At 39.5% G+C, this 18,999-nt stretch overlaps 1 protein-coding gene across 3 annotated transcripts in view; it reads left to right on the forward strand.

The window, feature by feature from the left end:
* Positions 1-258: 258 nt before the first annotated feature.
* Positions 259-18,999, forward strand: part of HPGD (15-hydroxyprostaglandin dehydrogenase) — a 28,156-nt gene continuing 9,415 nt past the window's right edge. For all 3 annotated transcript variants that reach the window (XM_082618341.1, XM_082618342.1, XM_082618343.1), the window contains exons 1-4: positions 259-499; positions 797-920; positions 4,059-4,165; positions 12,089-12,185. In XM_082618341.1, the coding sequence (XP_082474467.1) occupies positions 407-499; positions 797-920; positions 4,059-4,165; positions 12,089-12,185 (421 nt within the window). In that variant the 5' untranslated portion in view covers positions 259-406. The remainder of the gene's footprint in view (positions 500-796; positions 921-4,058; positions 4,166-12,088; positions 12,186-18,999) is intronic.

An 18,999-nucleotide genomic window follows, 5' to 3' on the forward strand; every position in this document is an offset into this window, starting at 1 on the left:
GGGGGGGATGGGGGAGGAGAGGGGAGGACCTGGGCGCAGAGGAGGAATCCAGGCTCTCAAGCCTCTCCTCCACCCTTCTTTTGCGGGGTGGTCTTCAGAGCACTGAAGGGAACACTTGTTGGGGAGTACCCTTTCTGCTTGGTGCCTCCCACCGCCAGCCAGGCAGCCACAGGCAGAGGGGGAGGCTCTGATCTGGGCTTGGCTGCGAGTCAGGAAGGCAAAGATCGCGGAGCCGGAGCGCTCAGGGGCAGGTGACACAATCGTGGGTGCCCGGCGCTGCTTGACAGCTTCATCCCCGCCCACTGGCAGGAGAGCGCGGCCGGGCAGCACACGCGCGCGCGCAGGGTCCTTAAAAGCCGCGGCCACGCGGAGACGCCGAGCTCGCCCACCGCGCGCAGGAGGCGACATGCACGTGAACGGCAAAGTGGCGCTGGTGACCGGAGCGGCCCAGGGCATCGGCCGAGCCTTCGCCGAGGCGCTGCTGCTCAAGGGCGCCAAGGTAAGCGAGGCAGGGCGCACGGCGCGAACCTCGCCGGCCCACCCGAGACCCGCCCCCCAGCCGGGGCCCCCGGGGGCTGGGGGCAGCGACCGAGGCTGAGCTCCCGGTGCCCGCCGTGCAGTCTCCAGAGCTGCCCAGGCTGGCGCGCTCGAGCGGACCTCGAACGCTCCGGGAGGGACCCCGAACTGTATAAACTGCCCCATCTCAGGTCCAAAAGAGGAGCGTCCTGGGGTCTCTTTATTGTTGGTCTATTTCAAGAGCCGCGCAGGATCTCGATTTCTCTCCTCTTGTCTGTAGGTAGCGCTTGTCGATTGGAATCATGAAGCAGGTTTAAAGTGTAAAGCTGCCCTGGATGAGCAGTTTGAACCTCAGAAGACTCTCTTCATCCAGTGCGATGTGGCCGATCAGGAACAGCTAAGAGGTAAGGGCGGGGAATCCATCCATCCACGCGGAGCGCGCCTTGAGTAAGCAGCAACATGAAGGCAACCCCCGGCCAGAGATCCAGCCTGGGGCGGGCGGCCGACTATCTCCTGAAGAGCAGGTACCTCTGAGCTGCAAGTGATAGCTGGGACTGTTACGTTTCCTCTGACGTCCCAGGAGCCCTAAAAGCTAAGGGGGAAGAAAAGACAAGCATGCTTGAGAAATCCTTTTATTTTAGTGATTTGGCCGCACATAATGTAATCAAGATTCCTTGGTGTATTCCAAGACGGTGCTGCTACAGTAATTATTAAATGATTGAACTTGCAGATGGAACTGGGAAAGACAAAGTAGGCTAGGCGAGTATGGCAAACAACTTCTCCCAGAAAGCTGGAAGACACAGAGCCCAATGACAATCAAATGTGGCAGTGTTTCTCTTTGGAACATACTAGAGTGAAAGGTCAAGGGTTGTCATCACAGACGTGCTGGATGCTTTTAACCACATGCTCTCTCTGGTGTTTTCCCTATGAAATGATACTTTAAAAACAATAATAGCTGTACTGTAGTCTTAGAATTGCAGAAGAAAAGCTTCTACCAGACTTTCCTCAATGCTTTCCTGTTTCCGTCTACTCACTTAAAATAGACCAATCTAGTTGTGAAATATCAGGGACCGAATTGGTGTAGACAATTAACAGATTTGGTCATATAGAAACCCAATAGATCTATATGAAAAACATACATATTTTTCTGGGGAAAAATGGGAAAATAAAATATTTGTATTTCACAAAGTTTTTTTGAAAGACTAAGTCAATTATTAGGCACGCCTTTAGTCAAGGGACCAAAAGTATCTTCATAAAAGTCACTCTGGTACTTCTGTTCTTAACGTGGATGTGTGTTTTTTCGAAAACGTTGGGCTGTTCTGTGAGAGAGTGAAAATGGAGCTCTATGTTAGAAGGAAAGCAACTGCTGTTCAGGGAAATTGTTTGAAAGGAAATTATATAATTAAAATCTGAAAATGTTATAAAGACCTATAACATGGATTACAAGCATGAGTAGAAGAGACCTGTAAACATAGTGCTAGCTGCTGGAGGATAAAGTTTTGCTGATTGCACAGGATAGTTTTCATCAGGGATAAAGTCATGTCACATCCCAACAGCCGTGCTGATGGAATAGGGAACAGATTCCCTATAGATCATCTGAAAGCTATTTCTGTCTGGATTTATGTAGTTTCACATGTGACATTTAACCTTAATTGTTTTGCTTCCCAGTATTTAAAATTAGTACCTTGACTGTAAACACATTCCTTAAGGATAAGTGGTTGTGAAGGAGGAAACCAGACACAGGATGAGTGACCAGCAGAAGCCATGTTGGTCGTGAGAAATCCACATGCTGTCTGGACATCAGCGTCTATTTGCAGTTTAGGAAAACATGGCATTGGCTCTTCCAGTGTCAGGATTTAATGCTGCCTACAACTTTTAAAACTGCTTAGACATGTGGCCAAAGAGACTTCATTGAAATCATAAAAATACAGAGGTGAAAAAGTTCTTGGAGATGACTTACAGATGAAAAATGCAACCTGAAGAGTTCAGGCAAATTACAAAGAGTACCACAGCATATAAATGTCAGCAAGAGTTATCAACAGATTGTAAGTTGCTTGAGCCCAAAATTCAGTGGTGTGTTATAAAGAAGAATACACCGCTGTATAATTTCGTGTGTTATACATCGGTAAGGGCAGAGTATAAGGAATACAGTGGACACCAAAAGAGGAAAGAAAAGTAAAGACGCAATTAGACGTCCATATTTGACAACCTAATTTCCTGTAAGGTGGATGTGGATTTCTGAAGAGTAGAATATATTTAAGATGAAATGCAAAAATTAACAATAATAATATTCCTTAGATCTTTTCTACGGGAGGACCTCTTCTGGAATCAATTTGAGATCTTAAGAATCATTTTAAAGATTCTTTGAAAAAGTGAACAGTTTTTATATATTTTGTTGTTTTCCATTCCAGTACAGTAAAAGGTACTGTAAGGGGCACATATTAGAAAGTCTTGGCAACATTTTTGGCAGTTAACTTGCATAGTAATTTATCCATTTCACAAATTAGTCCATGCCGTCTTCAATATGTCTGGTGGTTGTTAATAATTCTTTACTTTTATTTCAATCAATATAAAGTTTGTGCAGCTCTATTTTTTTCAAGGAACTCATATGTTGGACCCAAGACCCAAGAACGCATTTCTATCGTTTGGAAGAATAACCACAATTGTTATCTATAGTTTCAAGTGATAGAACTAGAACCAGTGGTAAAAGGCCCAGGGAAACAATAGAACTATGTAAAACGCTACTTTGAGAAATAATGTTTCTCAATACCAAGGGGTAAAGCCTAATTTTAACTGGTCAAGGAGGGTTTGCAAGGGCTGGAAATGTGGTTGGACAACGTAATGAGGGACCTTCAAACCTCAGAATCTATGCAGACTTGACCTTAGTTGAACATGGTTGTTATACAAACTTGCAATACAAAGCTGTCAAAATAGAAAAAGAAAAGGCAAACATCGAAGTTACAATAATCAAATAAAATCATCTGAATGAAACATAGACTTACTAGGATATCCAAATGCACTGAAATGATCATAATGGATCTGGATACATAACTGTTTTAATATGACACTTTATGAAGAAAATATGGCTTATTTTTAAAGGGATGCTTGTCATAGTCTAAGCCACAGAGCTTCAGTAACTTCCTAGGGACAGAGATGCTGGCTGCCCAGACTGACTTCTAAGAGCTCTCAGCATAGTATGCTCAGTTCTCTAAAGTTTACACCACTGAGTTACTACTGCTTACAGAACTTTAACGTGCATACAAATCATCTGCGGATCTTATTAAGGTTAAGATTCCGATTCCGTAGGTCTGTGGTGGCCACAGTTTCTGCATTTCTAGCAGGTTCCCAGGTAATACTGAGTGATGCTGCTGACTCACAAACCACACTTGAGAAGCAAGGCAGGAAGTCACAGTCTAAGGGTATAACTTTCACGAGAAGCGTGGATGAATTAAAACCTCATTTCAGGGCATAGACTGTGATAAATGTGTCTGTGCAAAAATAAGAATGTATCTATGATGTCTTTTTTCTTTTTGTTTTATTAGATACTTTTAGGAAAGTTGTAGACCACTTTGGAAAACTGGACATTTTGGTGAATAATGCTGGAGTGAATAATGAGAAAAACTGGGAAAAAACTCTGCAAATTAATTTGGTAAGCTGTCTTAGCCATGTTCATGGTCTACAATTACTTAATAAAATGTTTTAAAAGGAAAAAAGGGTTTTTTTTCATGGAAACAATACAGTGACCTACAATGTAGAAAAAGGCAAGTTATAAAAAGCTGGGGAAAAAAGCATTTCCTTTTACAAATAGGAAGACATTTGAGGTTTTCAATTATGAAAATAAATCTGTCTTAAAATATTAAAAGGAAATATGAGAAAAAAACATCTTTTACTGTATAACTTAGGAGTTGGCAAACTATGGCCCTCAGGCCAAATGAGCCTGCCACCTGTTTTTGTGACCTGCAAGCTAAAAATGGGCTTTACATGTTTTAACAGTTGAAAAAATAAGAAAAAGAAGAAAAAAAAGAAATATATGAATATACAAAATTCAAATTTCAGTGTCTATAAAGTTTCACTGGAACACAGCCAAGGTCGTTTATTTACATGTTGTCTCTGGCTACTTTCATGCTACCGTGGTAGAATCGAATAATTGTGACAGAGGCCCTATGATGTGCAATGCCTGAAATGTTTACCATCTGACTCTTTATAGAAAAAAAAATTTCCAACCCCTGGCTTAACTTATGTACTTAAAAACTAAATCTTAATTCCAGGACTATAACAGAAAACAAGGCTAAAGTGACCGTTGGACTCTGTAATTATTAAGATTTTTATCTTGAATGCCGGTGTGTGTGTGCATGCGTGTGTGTGTGCATGCGTGTGTGTAATTCCCATAATGTTCGATGATTATTTAGCTCTTCCTTGAATTGTAAACATGTAGAATAAGGAAATAAAATTTGTTTTATTCGTTGTATCATAAGCTTGCTGATTATCTTATTTTATAAACAGACTTGACATAAGATATTGGGGTTTAGTAACAAACTTTAGCTAAAGCCAAATGTCAGAGCTGGGCGGGGCATGGGGTCACCCAGTGTTCGGTAAGGTCTTTCTTACTAGTCTTGCAAAGCAGGCACATGTAAAGTACAGAGGGGCAGCTGTGTGTGTATAAATGCACAGGGAGTGCTCCCTACTTCACCACATCCAACTCCTTAAAAACAGGAACCATGTGATGTTTTTCTTTGTTCTTCTCTCAGTAATCAACACAATATCTTGAAGATCGTGCTTAGTCAATAAATGTTTGACTTGAAATGACATTCTCATGAGTAATGACTTAACTGTAATAACCTGATAGGAGTAATGAGAATTACCCTCACAAGAAAGCTGAATCTGTGAGTACCACTTTGATAAGGCACAAGCTTGACAGATGCCTAAAATCCTTTGACCCAGAACAAAAGGTACTATTTTAAAGTACAAACACTCTCCTTCCAGTTCTTTCTAAAATTTGTCTGAAGTGTTCCTGGATATCATTATAGTTCAAAATAACTTTAAAACCTATTTGTCAAGTGTCCCTCAAAATCTTCTGGTGTGTGTGTGTGTGTGTGTGTGTATGTGTGTGTATGTTTAGAGACATGACAACTGCTGTTCCTGAGTTGAGATAATTCTATGATTTTCTTCTACTTTAGGCTAATAATGTAGTGAAATAAAATGAAACATTTTCATACTGTGAACCATACTTACATCTCTTGGCTAAATCTTACTTTATCATGGTATATCCATATCTAAGACACCATTGAATTTGCTCAGTTAATACCTAATTTAATTTAATATTTGTGTCTCTCTGTTATAAATGATAAGAGCTTATAATTTTCTTTTCTTAAAATATTTCTATTCGGTTTGGCTGTCAGCTATTCCTTTGCTTACTTCTATCTCCTTGATCTGTCTGTTTCTGAATAGCATGTAGTCATATCTCAAATGACAAATGTCAACTTGCCTACCTCTTTCAGTCATTCTGTCAGTGTGAATTCTGCATAAATGGCTGGTGATTATAATTTACTGATCTTTGATTTTTTAAAGTGGTAGCCCCATTTGCAACCTGTGATTTTTGATTTGTTTTATATTTCCAGAAATAATATTGGTACCCTATGTTTTCTTTTGATTCACATTTACCTAGGCATATCTTTTTCTATTTCTTTATTTTGAAAATGAAAGTAACCTTTTATGTGAATTTTGTCTCTTGCTAACAGTATAATGTGAGATCTTAGTTTTCAAATCACATCTAGAAACAAATGCTTTTTAAATTTGTGAATTTAAGCCACTCATATTTATTTTTACTCTTCTATTAGGACTTATTCCTTCCACTTTAGTTCATACTTTATGTTCACTAAATTTTCTTTCTGTTTATGTTCTTTTTCCATTCTTGTCTTAAATTCCATTGGATCACTTTATTTTCTTCAGCTGGTAAGAAAACCATACATTTTATACACAATCTTTGGTGGTTATCCCTGACTTATTATGAACCATACTTCATTAAATCCTTTGGTTGTCAGATATAAAATATTTTTTTTGGAATATGCAATCAATTGGAAACTGCAGGAATTTTTAAAAACATGTTTTTATAAACTTATGCCCCTCTCCAAAACCACATAACGTGACAAGACTTTTTTTGAATCAAGCTATGCTAATGAAAAAGCACAAATAACACAGCAGCTCTCTCCCTAGAACATCACTACTATTTGTAGTTTCATCAGTAAAACTACAGATATTTTATAGATAGAGGTCCCTAGGCTATAAAGTTCCTATATTCAGTGCATTCATAATGGGCACCTACCGTGCCTTTCTTCTGAGAAATCAGCTGTCAGAAAACATGTGCAATGATTAGAGTTAATATAATGAAACATGAAAATAGTGAAGAGATTGTCTCAGAGGTAATAGGATTCGAAGTATCTATCTTCATCCAGCAGAGAGGGCATGTTTGCTTTAATATAATAAATATACAGGTGAATAAACACCTGCTCCAATGGAAAGTTCCTGCATTACTTGCAAATAGAAAATTCTGCAAGACGGGAATTTTATTTGCCCTGTTTGGTTACAACTCACTCTCCTGGAGCTGGCCTTTATTTTCCTTTGAACTCTGCTGACAAAGGCCACTCCTTAGCTTAACTCCAGGGACTGATGACATTTATTTAATATTACATAAAAAGAACAAGCTATAACCTTTGTTACCCATATATAACTTAAAAACAAGTTACTTCCCCTCCTACTTACAACGCCCATTGCAAAAGTAGATAAAAGTCTGACCAATCATTATCCTTATAACTTGATTATCTCAGTATAATGCAAATATTTGTGTGTGGTTTGTATAATAATTTTTTTCAACTCTGCTCTGGATGTAATTTACCTCCTTGTACAATTCCCTGTGTGGCCTTTTGCATGTTTTTCCATGTTCTTGTCCATGTCAGAGAGTAACGGCTTAAAGGACCTTACCATGTATCTTTTCCTCTTCTGAAATTTTATACAACATAATTTATACCATCCTTATAAGGTATTTCAGTTTTTAAATTTTATTAGAACTATTTCTATACATGTATAACTTATGCTAGTCTACTGTAAGTTCTTTGAAGGCAGAAAATTGTTTTGCATACATAGATGTTCAATTAAAGTGTATTAGAAAAATAAACTGCTATTCTATGATATTTTGCATACGTGGATATTCATTTTTGTGTTTCAGTACAATGTTTGGATGGTTTCCTAACACATCCGTGTTGCAAACAGTGTACGACGAACAGTATATATGTCCTTCCACTTTTACTCCTTAGCAAATTTGCCCTTTCTTTATTCTTCTGCCACCAGCTTTCACCGCTCTTCCCACACGAGAGATACAGTAAACCTCTTCCCAGTCTTTTGTTTCCATTAGGCTCCTCTGTGCTTCCTCACTCTGAAACCAGACACAGCTGCCTTATTTATAGCTGCTCAGGCTCACAGGGAATGTTCAGGAAAGAATGAGTCTTTGTATAACTCTCAAAGTTTGGTCTGGCCATTGGGCTGAGGTAGACTTAACTCTGAATATTGATAAGGCCATTTGGTAATGTATTTATTTTACTTTTTGAAGCTTTAATAAACCTAAATAATTCATTCCCACTCAGATGGGACTTACAACCTAATTTGGACATATGACTAACTTATATTGACTTCCTTTAGTATATTCAAATAAAAATTAAACAAAATAGATGGCTATTGTTGGGGATTTTAAAAAAGATTTGTTTCAGACCTGAATTTAAAATTCATGAACTTTTATTTCATGTCTCTGATCTTGAATTTCCCAGTTTGTGAAAGGTTGAAGGTAATCCTCTTACCTCTAAGGTTGGTTAAGTGTCAATAAACCATAATTTGTATGAAGCATCCAGCACAGTGCTACTACATAGCAATCACTCAGTAAATTGCAGTTCTTGTCCAGAGACTAAAAACCTACAGTTTCTTCATTCGCACTATCTCATTTCTAAACGAGGTGGTCCCTCTGCTCTATACTGTCTCTAATGAAGAGTTGAGGAAATGGATAGAAACCGTGTCATCAAGTGTACTCCTGTTTTCTCGGCTCCCAAGGGTGTTGATTACACCTTAAATTAGTAACTACTTTCTGTTATTGCTACTCTGCCATATCTAAAGATCCCATTGAAATGTTATAGTTAGGGAAATCTTGCTAAATTTTATAAGTACCTTCTGCAAGGGGGAAGACAATCATATCTACCCCCTAAATCAGCAGAAATTTTAAAAGATTGAACATGGAAGAATAAAAGATGAGAAAAGTTTTCAGGAAAAAAATGATCATCTATATTAGTATCCCTTGAGAACTGGCTGGAGAAAAAACAAGAAACCTGAAAGGCAGAGTTTCATGATTTAGATGACAGAATCTTTTAAAAAATTGCTTTAATTACAGTGTAGCACTAGAACCATAAATAAACTAAAAGCAACTGCAGACTGGAGGGAAATTAAATAAAGGAAATGACAGATTAGGAAAATTCCGTAGTGAATACATACACACACACACACACACACACACACAAATGTTATAGAAGCATATATACATATATGTGTGTATAATAGGAAGCCATTATGCCTAATAAGAGGAGTTAAACAAGTTCATTTATCCATTTATCTGTATTACTAGAGAATTATTTCCAGGATAGGGGAATTTATGAGAGTGGTTTTAAGTTATAGAATGCTTTAACTTGTTTAAAAAAAAAAGTATGTTAACATTTGGAATACTATACAATTTCAGTATTACATATAAAAATTGTCTCTTCATAACTAAAAATGTTGAGTAAGCATGTGTTAATTATATCACTTTGTCAATAATTGAATTTTCATTTATCCTCACTAAGTAAAAGTAGACATTGGATTTTCCTCTTTTTTTGTTTGAGAGTCAAATACAAAATTTTAACTACCTTTACAAAATGGACGAAAATAATACTATAGATTCCAGCTTTTTTTGTATCTGTAGCGAGAAAATATCTGTAACTTTTGTTTTCTTTTTTTCCCTGGGTGCTTGATATTACAATGGCCCAATCTATACAATGTATAAACATTGCCAAAAGGCCACACATATATTTAGGAAACATTTTTATTCTATGTTTTTCTCACAATTCCATTGATTTATGATCTGGGATATGGAAGAGGTTGTCAAGGTAAAGGAAAAGAGGTGAAACTTTCTTATATGTACAGCTAGAACCTTAGGCTTTGTCTTGCTGGTTTATCCTAAGAAGCCTTTCGTTTGAAAAGTTACTCAGTTCTTAACCTGATAATGGATGACAAGATGATCCTTTGCCTCCTTCTCCATCAAAAAGCAGGAAATAGATCTGGCTTTAAAAAAACATTAAAAACATTCCCCAATTTTCTATCTGGCTGCATCTTGTAGATGTTGAAAACACAAAAGCAGGTGTCAGCAAAGCTGTAAATACCTGAGAATAAAAGCGTAGCGCCAGTACACATAAACAGAAATTCTGTTCAGACATGCTGGAGACTTGGGCAGAAACACACAGAATCTAACTGACTTGAGTAATTTCAGCCATCTACATTCTTTTCCTTCTTCTATGAACCATTAATGTTTTGTTTTTCCTTTGTAAAGGGAATCACGTGCAGGTTTCACTCATTCTCCCTAAGCCTACCTAATACCAAACTGATGCATGGCTTCAGTGAATAGACTCTTCAGCTTACTGGTTTGTGTGCTAGAGCTACCGTTAGGTAGAGAGGCAACTCTGGATCCTCGTCAAAAAACTCCAAAAGGGGGCTTCCCTGGTGGCGCAAGTGGTTGAGAGTCCGCCTGCCGAAGCAGGGGACACGGGTTCGTGCCCCGGTCCGGGAAGATCCCACATGCCGCGGAGCGGCTGGGCCCGTGAGCCATGGCCGCTGGGCCTGCGCGTTCGGAGCCTGTGCGCCGCAACGGGAGAGGCCACAACAGTGAGAAGCCCGCGTACCGAAAAAAAAAAAAAAAAAAAAAAAAAAAAACCACCAATATATAACCTCAGGTTCAGACTCGTTACCTCATTATCTGTTGTATCATTTTCTTTGCAGTGCTGTAAAGCATGAGAGACGTAGGAATGAAGATATGGAAAGCAAATTTTCACCTTTCAAAAGTCTGAGTTGGAAGGGCGAGGAGTTCTTAAACCTAAAAGGGAATGTAAGGTTTCAAATATGTTCCATGTCACAAGTTGATTTTGACAGTGGTTAATTCTTTTTTTTTTTCTTTTGTGGTACGCGGGCCTCTCACTGTTGTGGCCGCTCCCATCGCGGAGCACAGGCTCCGGACGCGCAGGCTCAGCGGCCATGGCTCACGGGCCCAGCTGCTCCGCGGCATGTGGGATCCTCCCGGACCGGGGCACGAATCCGCGTCCCCTGCATTGGCAGGTGGACTCTCAACCACTGCGCCAGCAGGGAAGCCCGACAGTGGTTAATTTTTAAATGTTAGGATAAAACCGAAAAGGTGCCTATACATGGATGTGAGTAGCAAAGCAGAGTAAGCTTTCAAAAGGACAGCTGCAGGCGTGATGAACAAAATTAAGTGATTTCGTTACTGAAGACCGTATGTCCAAGGAACAGAAATCCCTTGCTCAGACTGGGTACAACAGCTATGTGATCTCATACGACACAGAGTTCAGGATGGCTTGACGCCACAGCTCCCAGATCTCATTCCCATCTGCCAGCCATCATGGTGGTTTCCTCTTAAACATGCTATCAATATAACCTCATTCCAGCCATCGCCCCCGTAGGAAGCAATGAGAAATAACGCAATCATTTCTTCCTGGTTTTCTTAAGAGCGATGACAATTTTCTCCGCAGAGTCCTCTTCCATCACCCTCCCCAACCCAGACCCCACCTCCAGAGGACTGCTTCTCAGGTCTCGCCAGAAATGGTCACATTTGGCTCCTAAACCAGTCACGGGCAAGGGGAATGGGATTTCTGTGATTGAAATAGATTAATCACTGTCTGCACTAAAACAGGGGAGATCACCTTCCTCTGTATTACATGCAGAAGAAGGAGATACAAATGCAAAATAGAAGAAGGAAATGAAAACTGTGTAGGAAATCAAGGGTATCCACTATTACATATTCCAAGATCCAAGAGAATGAAACAGAGCAGATGGATGTGGAATAGTTGGGCAAGAGAACCATGTGCTAAGAAGGGTGAATACATTTTGTATCCAGTATTTAGAAAAGAAAAAGAATATATAGAATTCTTGAAGATGCTGAGGATTAGTGAAAGTAACAAGACACTTGGAATATAACCTTTATCATAAAATCTCAGATCAGGCAACTAAGTGAAGTTTTGCAGAGCTGTGATGAGCTCTACAAGTTTAGGCAAATAAAAGAGAATCCAGTCAATGCATTTAAAAAACACAGCCACTTCAAAACCTTTCACTGATAACATGTGCAGGAGTCTCCCTCGGTGTCTGGGATAGCAATAAAACCTTTGGTGTGTGACCATATGATAAAGTATGATAAAGTATAATAGCTCTTTATCAGAGCTATACTCTTTAACAGAGTATAATAGCTCTGTTGCTTTTCCCATTTCTGCCCCTGGACTAGGTTTCTGTCATCAGTGGAACCTACCTGGGTTTGGATTACATGAGCAAGCAAAATGGAGGTGAAGGTGGCGTCATTATTAATATGTCCTCTTTAGCAGGTAAGGACAATTATCGTGTTAATAATGATTTCTTACTGGTAATTGGGACCACAAAAGTAACTCTTCAAAGTGTATTTATTATCAACTCAGGTTTGAAATTGAAACTTGGTTTACTTTTTTTTTTTTTTTACTGGTTCTATGGAATTTTCTGTTGTATAATATCAGAAGTTCAAAGTCTAAGTTTATTCCTATTATCTTAAATTGTGACTTTATATTTCTGCAGTACTATTTTTAAAAAAGTATAGATAGTTTCCCAGAGTTGCTATTTGTCAAAGGTTATTGTGAGATTCCTAAGCAGTAAAACATGTAAAAGCACTTTTGATAGACTAAAAAGGACTAAAACAAAGTTAAGGTATCTCTACTCCTGTGTGATTTTAGTAAGCGTGTCTAATTTTAAAATATGGCATATATAGTTAGTTGGGATATACTGTAGGGGAAGCCAGACTTGATCTCTACTTTCTCAGCCTCTCTGGCCCAGCCTGAGAATGAAATTGACATAAGATAGATCAACAAGAACAAAGCATGCAGGTTTTCACACATCCATGAGAGCCCCCAGAGGAAAACGAAGACCCAAAGAAATGGCAAGGCCTTGGTGTTTAAAACTAGGTTGAACAAAGCAAGGCGATTGTGGGAAAGTAACTAAAATCTATGGGGAGACTAAAGAAAGATAAAGTTATTTTAACAACCTCTGTACAGATGTCTCTTGGCCTTGACTCCAATCTCCAGCGATAACGTTTCTTTTCTCCTGGTATGGGGACAGCATCTTTTACGTGTCCTGCTTTCAGGAAGAAAAGGGAGATTAAAGTGCTCCCTTGCACCTGCTGTTTTACAAGTGCTTTTCGCTCAAATTCACCCTTATGCCCGTGTGACAGCCTCGCCCCACCCCCATCCTGTCCTCCACCTCCCAGCTGCAGTAGCAGTGGGGGAGTCAGGTTTGGAGGTACCTGTGACCACACTAGTGTCTGAGGCTCAGCGTTTTTCTCATTCCTCCAGGAATCATTGTCAGATGGTCTTTAAACCACTGTGAACTTAGCACGAGTGGAAACTTAGACATCTCCCTCTTCAGAAGTTCTCAAAAATAAACCCGCATCTCATTTTCTGAGTTGCTTCAAGACAAAAATGCCATCCCTAGAGTTATTATAGCCCTAGGTCTATAAATTGTTCAGGGTAATCTGGTTATTTTTCCTAACATGTCATCTACTTATAAATTATAACATTTCAAGTCCAAGAGTACATTAAAAGGTGAAAGCATGGGCAATACTTAAAAGAGATATTCAGCCCCAGAGAGGGCTGAAGTTTAGATTCTCAGAGGCTGGAACCCAAAAGGCAAATTGTCATGGCTAAATCTACACTATTTTGAAATGAAATCGTAAGAAAAATATATAAATGATTGGAGAATTAAGAAGAAATATTTAACAGTTTAATACAAATATAAATGTACAAAAGAACCTAAGGTGGTGATTAAGACATAGTTCCATGAATTCTCTCTTAAAGTTAAGGGGGCTGGTGACACTTGGAGAACCATGAACACCATACCAGGAGACTCTTGACTTTGTATCACTGGAGGCACTGATTTCAATCTCAGGAAAGAGAGAAGGCCTCAGAGTTGAATCAATATAGGACTCTCTGGGAGAGCCTCTGTACTGGAAGAGGCTTACTTGCCCCAAAGAGCATGAATAGAGAAATGCAGGGTGGTACTGCCTTTTATCCAATAAAGATATTTAAATATATATAACAATTAACTTTCACTGAGCGCTCACCGTTTGCATGATGCTCTTTTAAACACTGCTTATGTGTTCTCTCATTTAACACTCTCAACAGCACAGTGAAGTAGATTCTATCATCTTCATCTTGCAGATAAGGGAACCTAGCCTGGGGAGTTTAGGTTTCTTGCACAAGCCTCCATGCAGGGAAGCGGGGGAGCTGCAGTTCTCATGCTAGCAGCCGGATACGAGATCCCCTACTCTTAACCACTTGATTTTCTCTCTCTTCTCTCTATGAGTCTGTCAGTCTCTCTCTCTTTCTGTGTCTATCTTAGCCTAATTATAAAGAAAGAGAAACCTATAACTTGATTAAGCCAGTGCGATTTGCTAGTACCTTCAGGCCTCCTGGGCACTACTTTAATCTCAGGACTATTTATTAAACCTTCAGCGAAAGCTTAAGCTTTTGCCCCATTTGACACACAGAGAGTAAAGCCCTGGAACCATCTGGGGAGCTTACCAACATCACAAGTCCCAACATGCCACAGAGAAGAGTAATTCAGGGATTACAATTAGATGTCCACTTGGCTTTCTTGGCTAAGAGCTTGCTTTGTCACAGCACCCATCCTGGGTGTGAATGTTCTTCTTACCTATCTCAGAGCCAGTATTGGGAACCCTGTGTGGATCCTTCTCTAATCGTGCAGATAAAACAATGAATGGATATGAATTCAACGAGGAGACCACTTTGGCTTTGAATTACCTTTCTGACACTCTTACAGTCTAGTGAATAGCAGAGCAGTCTAAAGTGGAGTAGCACTGACATATACACACTACCAAATGCAAAATGGATGGCTAGTGGGAAGCAGCCGCATAGCACAGGGAGATCAGCTCGGTGCTGAGTGACCACCTAGAGGGGTGGGATAGGGAGGGTGGGAGGGAGACGCAGGAGGGAGGGGATAGGGGGATATAAATATACGGATAGCTGATTCACTTTGTTATACAGCAGAAACTAACACAACATTGTAAAGCAATTATACTCCAAAAAAGTTATTTTTAAAAAAACAAACAAAAAAAGCAAAGTGGTTCTCCCTCTGATATTCCTCCCCACAGGCAGGGTAACTCTGTTGATCATGGTTCAATAGTTCATCTCTGTCCATTATACTTGATTGGGTACCTTCATAATGCTTGTCCTCCATACTTGTGGCATCTACACCATTTCCTTGTTGCCTCTGGCCAATCCAGACAGCCCCTGCTACCCCTCCTCTGACCCTGGGCTTTGTCACTGAGGTGTCCTCATCTCAGAAAGAGTATTAAAATGTATTGTCTTGAATTTTATCCACTCACCAGGAGCTTCTGTTCTTCCCCTAATGAGATCAGTTCGATAAAAAATACAGGATTTTGTAATAGTAGCAGAAGATAAACGTAGACGCCTCACATCCTCATACTTTCCTCAGAAATAATATCAACAATTTTATTCCCTTGAAGTTGGAGCATGTCGGCAGACGCCAGATGACCAAAAAAGTCTTTGAGGGGTTACTGGAGTCAAAGTAATTCTTTTTTTTTTTTGACTCCTCAGCTTATATGAGGTATAACTGACAAATCTGTAGGAAGAGTAGTTCTAATGCTTGCTTCCTCTGTGTTTTCCAAATATTCCTTCCTCACTTTTCCCTCTTTTCCCCCTACTGCTCACTCTGTTGAAGGAATGGTGGGTAATAGTCAACCCAACCAGAGTCCATCCCATGATCTCTTGCACAGATCCAGTGGAATCATTTAGTGTCATAGTAAAACCTCAAGTTGACACACTGGTTTCGGCAGAGAGGTTAATGAGTAATGACCGCTGACGCAGACCGAGTATCAGATGCAATTAATAAGTTTAACAAACAGAGGAGCAGTTACAGTGGAGAGTCATTCCTCAGTGTATTGAGGGAAGGGTGTGCTTGTCCCTGGAAGCCCTGGAAGTTGTCCCAAGCTGTGTTAACCACATAGATTCTTCGGTACGAGTTTTTGTCTATAAACATAATATATAAAACTGCACTCATTTTACCACATCCATCCTTAACTGTCAAACATGAAAAAGTTGAACAAGAGAGAAGAGTGAAGTCTGGTTTAAAGCAGATACACAACTCTGCTCCCATGAGGCATCCCACAGGAGTCGATCATGCTGCTTCCATACTTAGTGGGAAAGGAAGAGTAGTCATCACGGGAAGAGGAGTCTGCCCACCAACCCTGCTCCCACCTGCTCAGCTACTGAGGTCTTGGTGTTTGCTATGCCTCAAAAATAAGTCACTCGGTAGCATTTGGGGAGTGACACCCCGAAGGTCGTGTCTGCTCTGAATTGAAAACATTAGAGTCTCAAGAAAATACTTGAAAATCTTAGAACTTGTTTAGCATGTCTTAAACCCAGCCCAGTGACATACTCACTTGAGCTCTAAGTTGTATCAACAACTATGTAATTAGTTTGTGTTACAGTAGAAGAGCTAAAGTTACCACTTTAAATAACACATTCAAGTTAATCAAACATGTTAAACATGAACAGAAGGGAAACAGGGCTATGAAAGTAACTGGCAAAGTTTCTACCCCAAGAGCTATACGTCAGTGTTTCGTCAGCATGGCAGCACCAGTTAGCATGGCATAGGTGAAGCAGAAGCACGATGAGAGGTACAAGGCTTTACAACTCACGTGGCCTGAAGAGCAGTTGGACTGGAATGTCACAGCAGACCAGAAATTTCAGGTAATCAGGTGGTACAACCCTCTGCAACTATGTTTGCTTTAAAGAGGGAGTAACATATTTAGCAAGTGTCAAGTTCCAGGCACTGTGATGAACTATCGACTCTGTGATATCACATTTAACTTTTACAAATCCCTACAACAGAAGTCTGTTTAATTATCTGCAATTTATAGTGGAACAACTCATCTCAAACAAGCTGCATAACATGGGAAAGGTGGTGAGGATTAGCAGTAGTCATAAAAGCAATTTTATGTTGCTCTGTTTTAGTGTATATCGTACAGTGGCTGAGTCTGCATTATTTGGATCTTAACTGGTCAGATGCCAACGGCTATGAGCACGTGGGCCACCTCCCTCGCTTAGTACCAGCGAAAGTCTTCGTGGTGTCCGTTTTGCTGTCTTATGGCTTAAAATTATTAAGAAGACACACACTAAAAGGGATCAGTAGGAAAGGCTAAATATTTATAAATTGGCCTTTTGAGGAATGGATAAAAGATTTAGGGTTTCGTAGCCATAAAGACTATTAAGAAAATGAATAGTCTTCTAGAATTCAACATGAGAGACATTACCTACGGGCTTTGTTTAGAGGCAGATTCTGACTCAGTAAGTCTGGGGTGGATCCCGCAATTCTGATGCTGGTCCTTGACCCACAGTTTGAGGAACCAGCCTCTAGTTTGCACAGGGACATTCTCTGAGTGGCCGAGAAAGCTCATCTTGGTTTCCTCTGATCACAGCGTAGGGGACAACTGAACTTTTAGGAAGGGGGATTGGGATGGGACCTTAGGGACAACTTTCTGAGAATTAACAATCCCTGGAAAGTGCTGCTGGGGTTACCTTTCTGGAAAGATTTCTATCACAGAAGATGTAGTCGTTCTGTGGAAGTTTATGCCACTTTTTATGTCAGGTCATACTTTAAGACATAATTTGTTAATGGCAAGCATGCGACTGGGGAAAAAAAAGCAGCATCAGATAAGGTGTTCTGTTGTGTGGAAAAGCATCTAATAAGGAAGTCCATCAGTTACTTTGGTCCACTTTCTGCACAAACATAGATAAACGGATTCTCACCAGTTCTCTTTTTTTTCCTTATTCGAGAAGTGCTTGGTTAACCACAGAAAGATGGGTAGACCATTTCTTTTTTGATTATAAAGAAAATGTGAGAAATTTCGATCCCTGCTTTTTAGCACAGCTGCTGAACTCAAGTTTATCATGCAAAGATCGGTATCCTTAGATTCTCAATCTCCTTTCCTAAGTTGAATTTCTTTAGCACTTCTGTATAGTCTATCTTACATAGTTTCTATCCATTTAAAAGAAAATATGTTTAAGGATTCAGTACAACTGCCGTCTGAGCAGATTTCAGTTTTTTGCACAAAAACTTTTTGAGTGATTTACCTTCTGTGAAATGTAGATATTAAAGTTATCTTTTGTAAATACAGGTAGAAAGAATATTAAAGATAGAGGAACTAATGTGGAAAGGGAAATGATATTTTACTTTTCCAAACGACTTCTTTATTTGTTCTATAATTACGTGTCATTTTCAAGTATTTAACATTTTTTTCATAATTATCCCATCAGTCGGTGCCATTTGGTGTTATTATCCTGAGTGGCTGTAGAAAATATTTCTCTGTTTCATGGGTAGAATTTCTCCCTCTGTTGATATTACTTTTCTTAATCTACAGTTAGGACAGACATAAACCTGCAACTAATTACACGTGCTGTATTTTGGAGAGAGAGCCATTTCATAATTCTTTAAGTAAACTTGCAGAGTGCTGGGCCCAGAATAATAAGTATTGAAAATCTATTCTTAATTTTTTAAATATAAGGCATCCATGTTTAAGCACAATTAAGGACTCCTCACAACATCAAACAAAATGACATTTTTTTAGAGACTGTTCTCTCATGGTCTCAGTCCTTTGTTGTGTTATTCTTAAATCCTTTAACATGAAGACAAAATAATTTTGCTGTGCATATGGGAATTAATTTGCAAGATTTTAAAAAATCCAAATTCATTCCAGCAACTGGGCCTGTAGTCACTATCCTGGCAGAGCTCCCTGTGAAGTCAGATGGGGTGATCTGGATGGTCAGATATCAAAGTTCTACTGTAGCCCTGCACCAGGGGCTCTCAATAGCGCAGATTTAAAATACTACGTCAATATTCTTTGTGTTTAAAGTAACTAAATACATAGTTCTTAAATGGATGCACTTCTGTAATACTTTTGAATTAGGATCAGCAAGAGTCCACGGTTTGCCAAGGTTCAGAAACCAAACCCAGTTAGGATGCTGTACCAGATTTGTGGCATTTTAGTGCAAAAGATACATTTTCATAAAAAGGTACGATGTGGATAAACAGGTAAATAAAACAATAAATAAGACTTGAGATGTTTCATCTTTA

The sequence above is a fragment of the Mesoplodon mirus genome (assembly GCF_964341445.2).
Source record: "Mesoplodon mirus genome assembly, chromosome: 1".
NCBI classification, from domain to species: Eukaryota; Metazoa; Chordata; class Mammalia; order Artiodactyla; family Ziphiidae; genus Mesoplodon; species Mesoplodon mirus.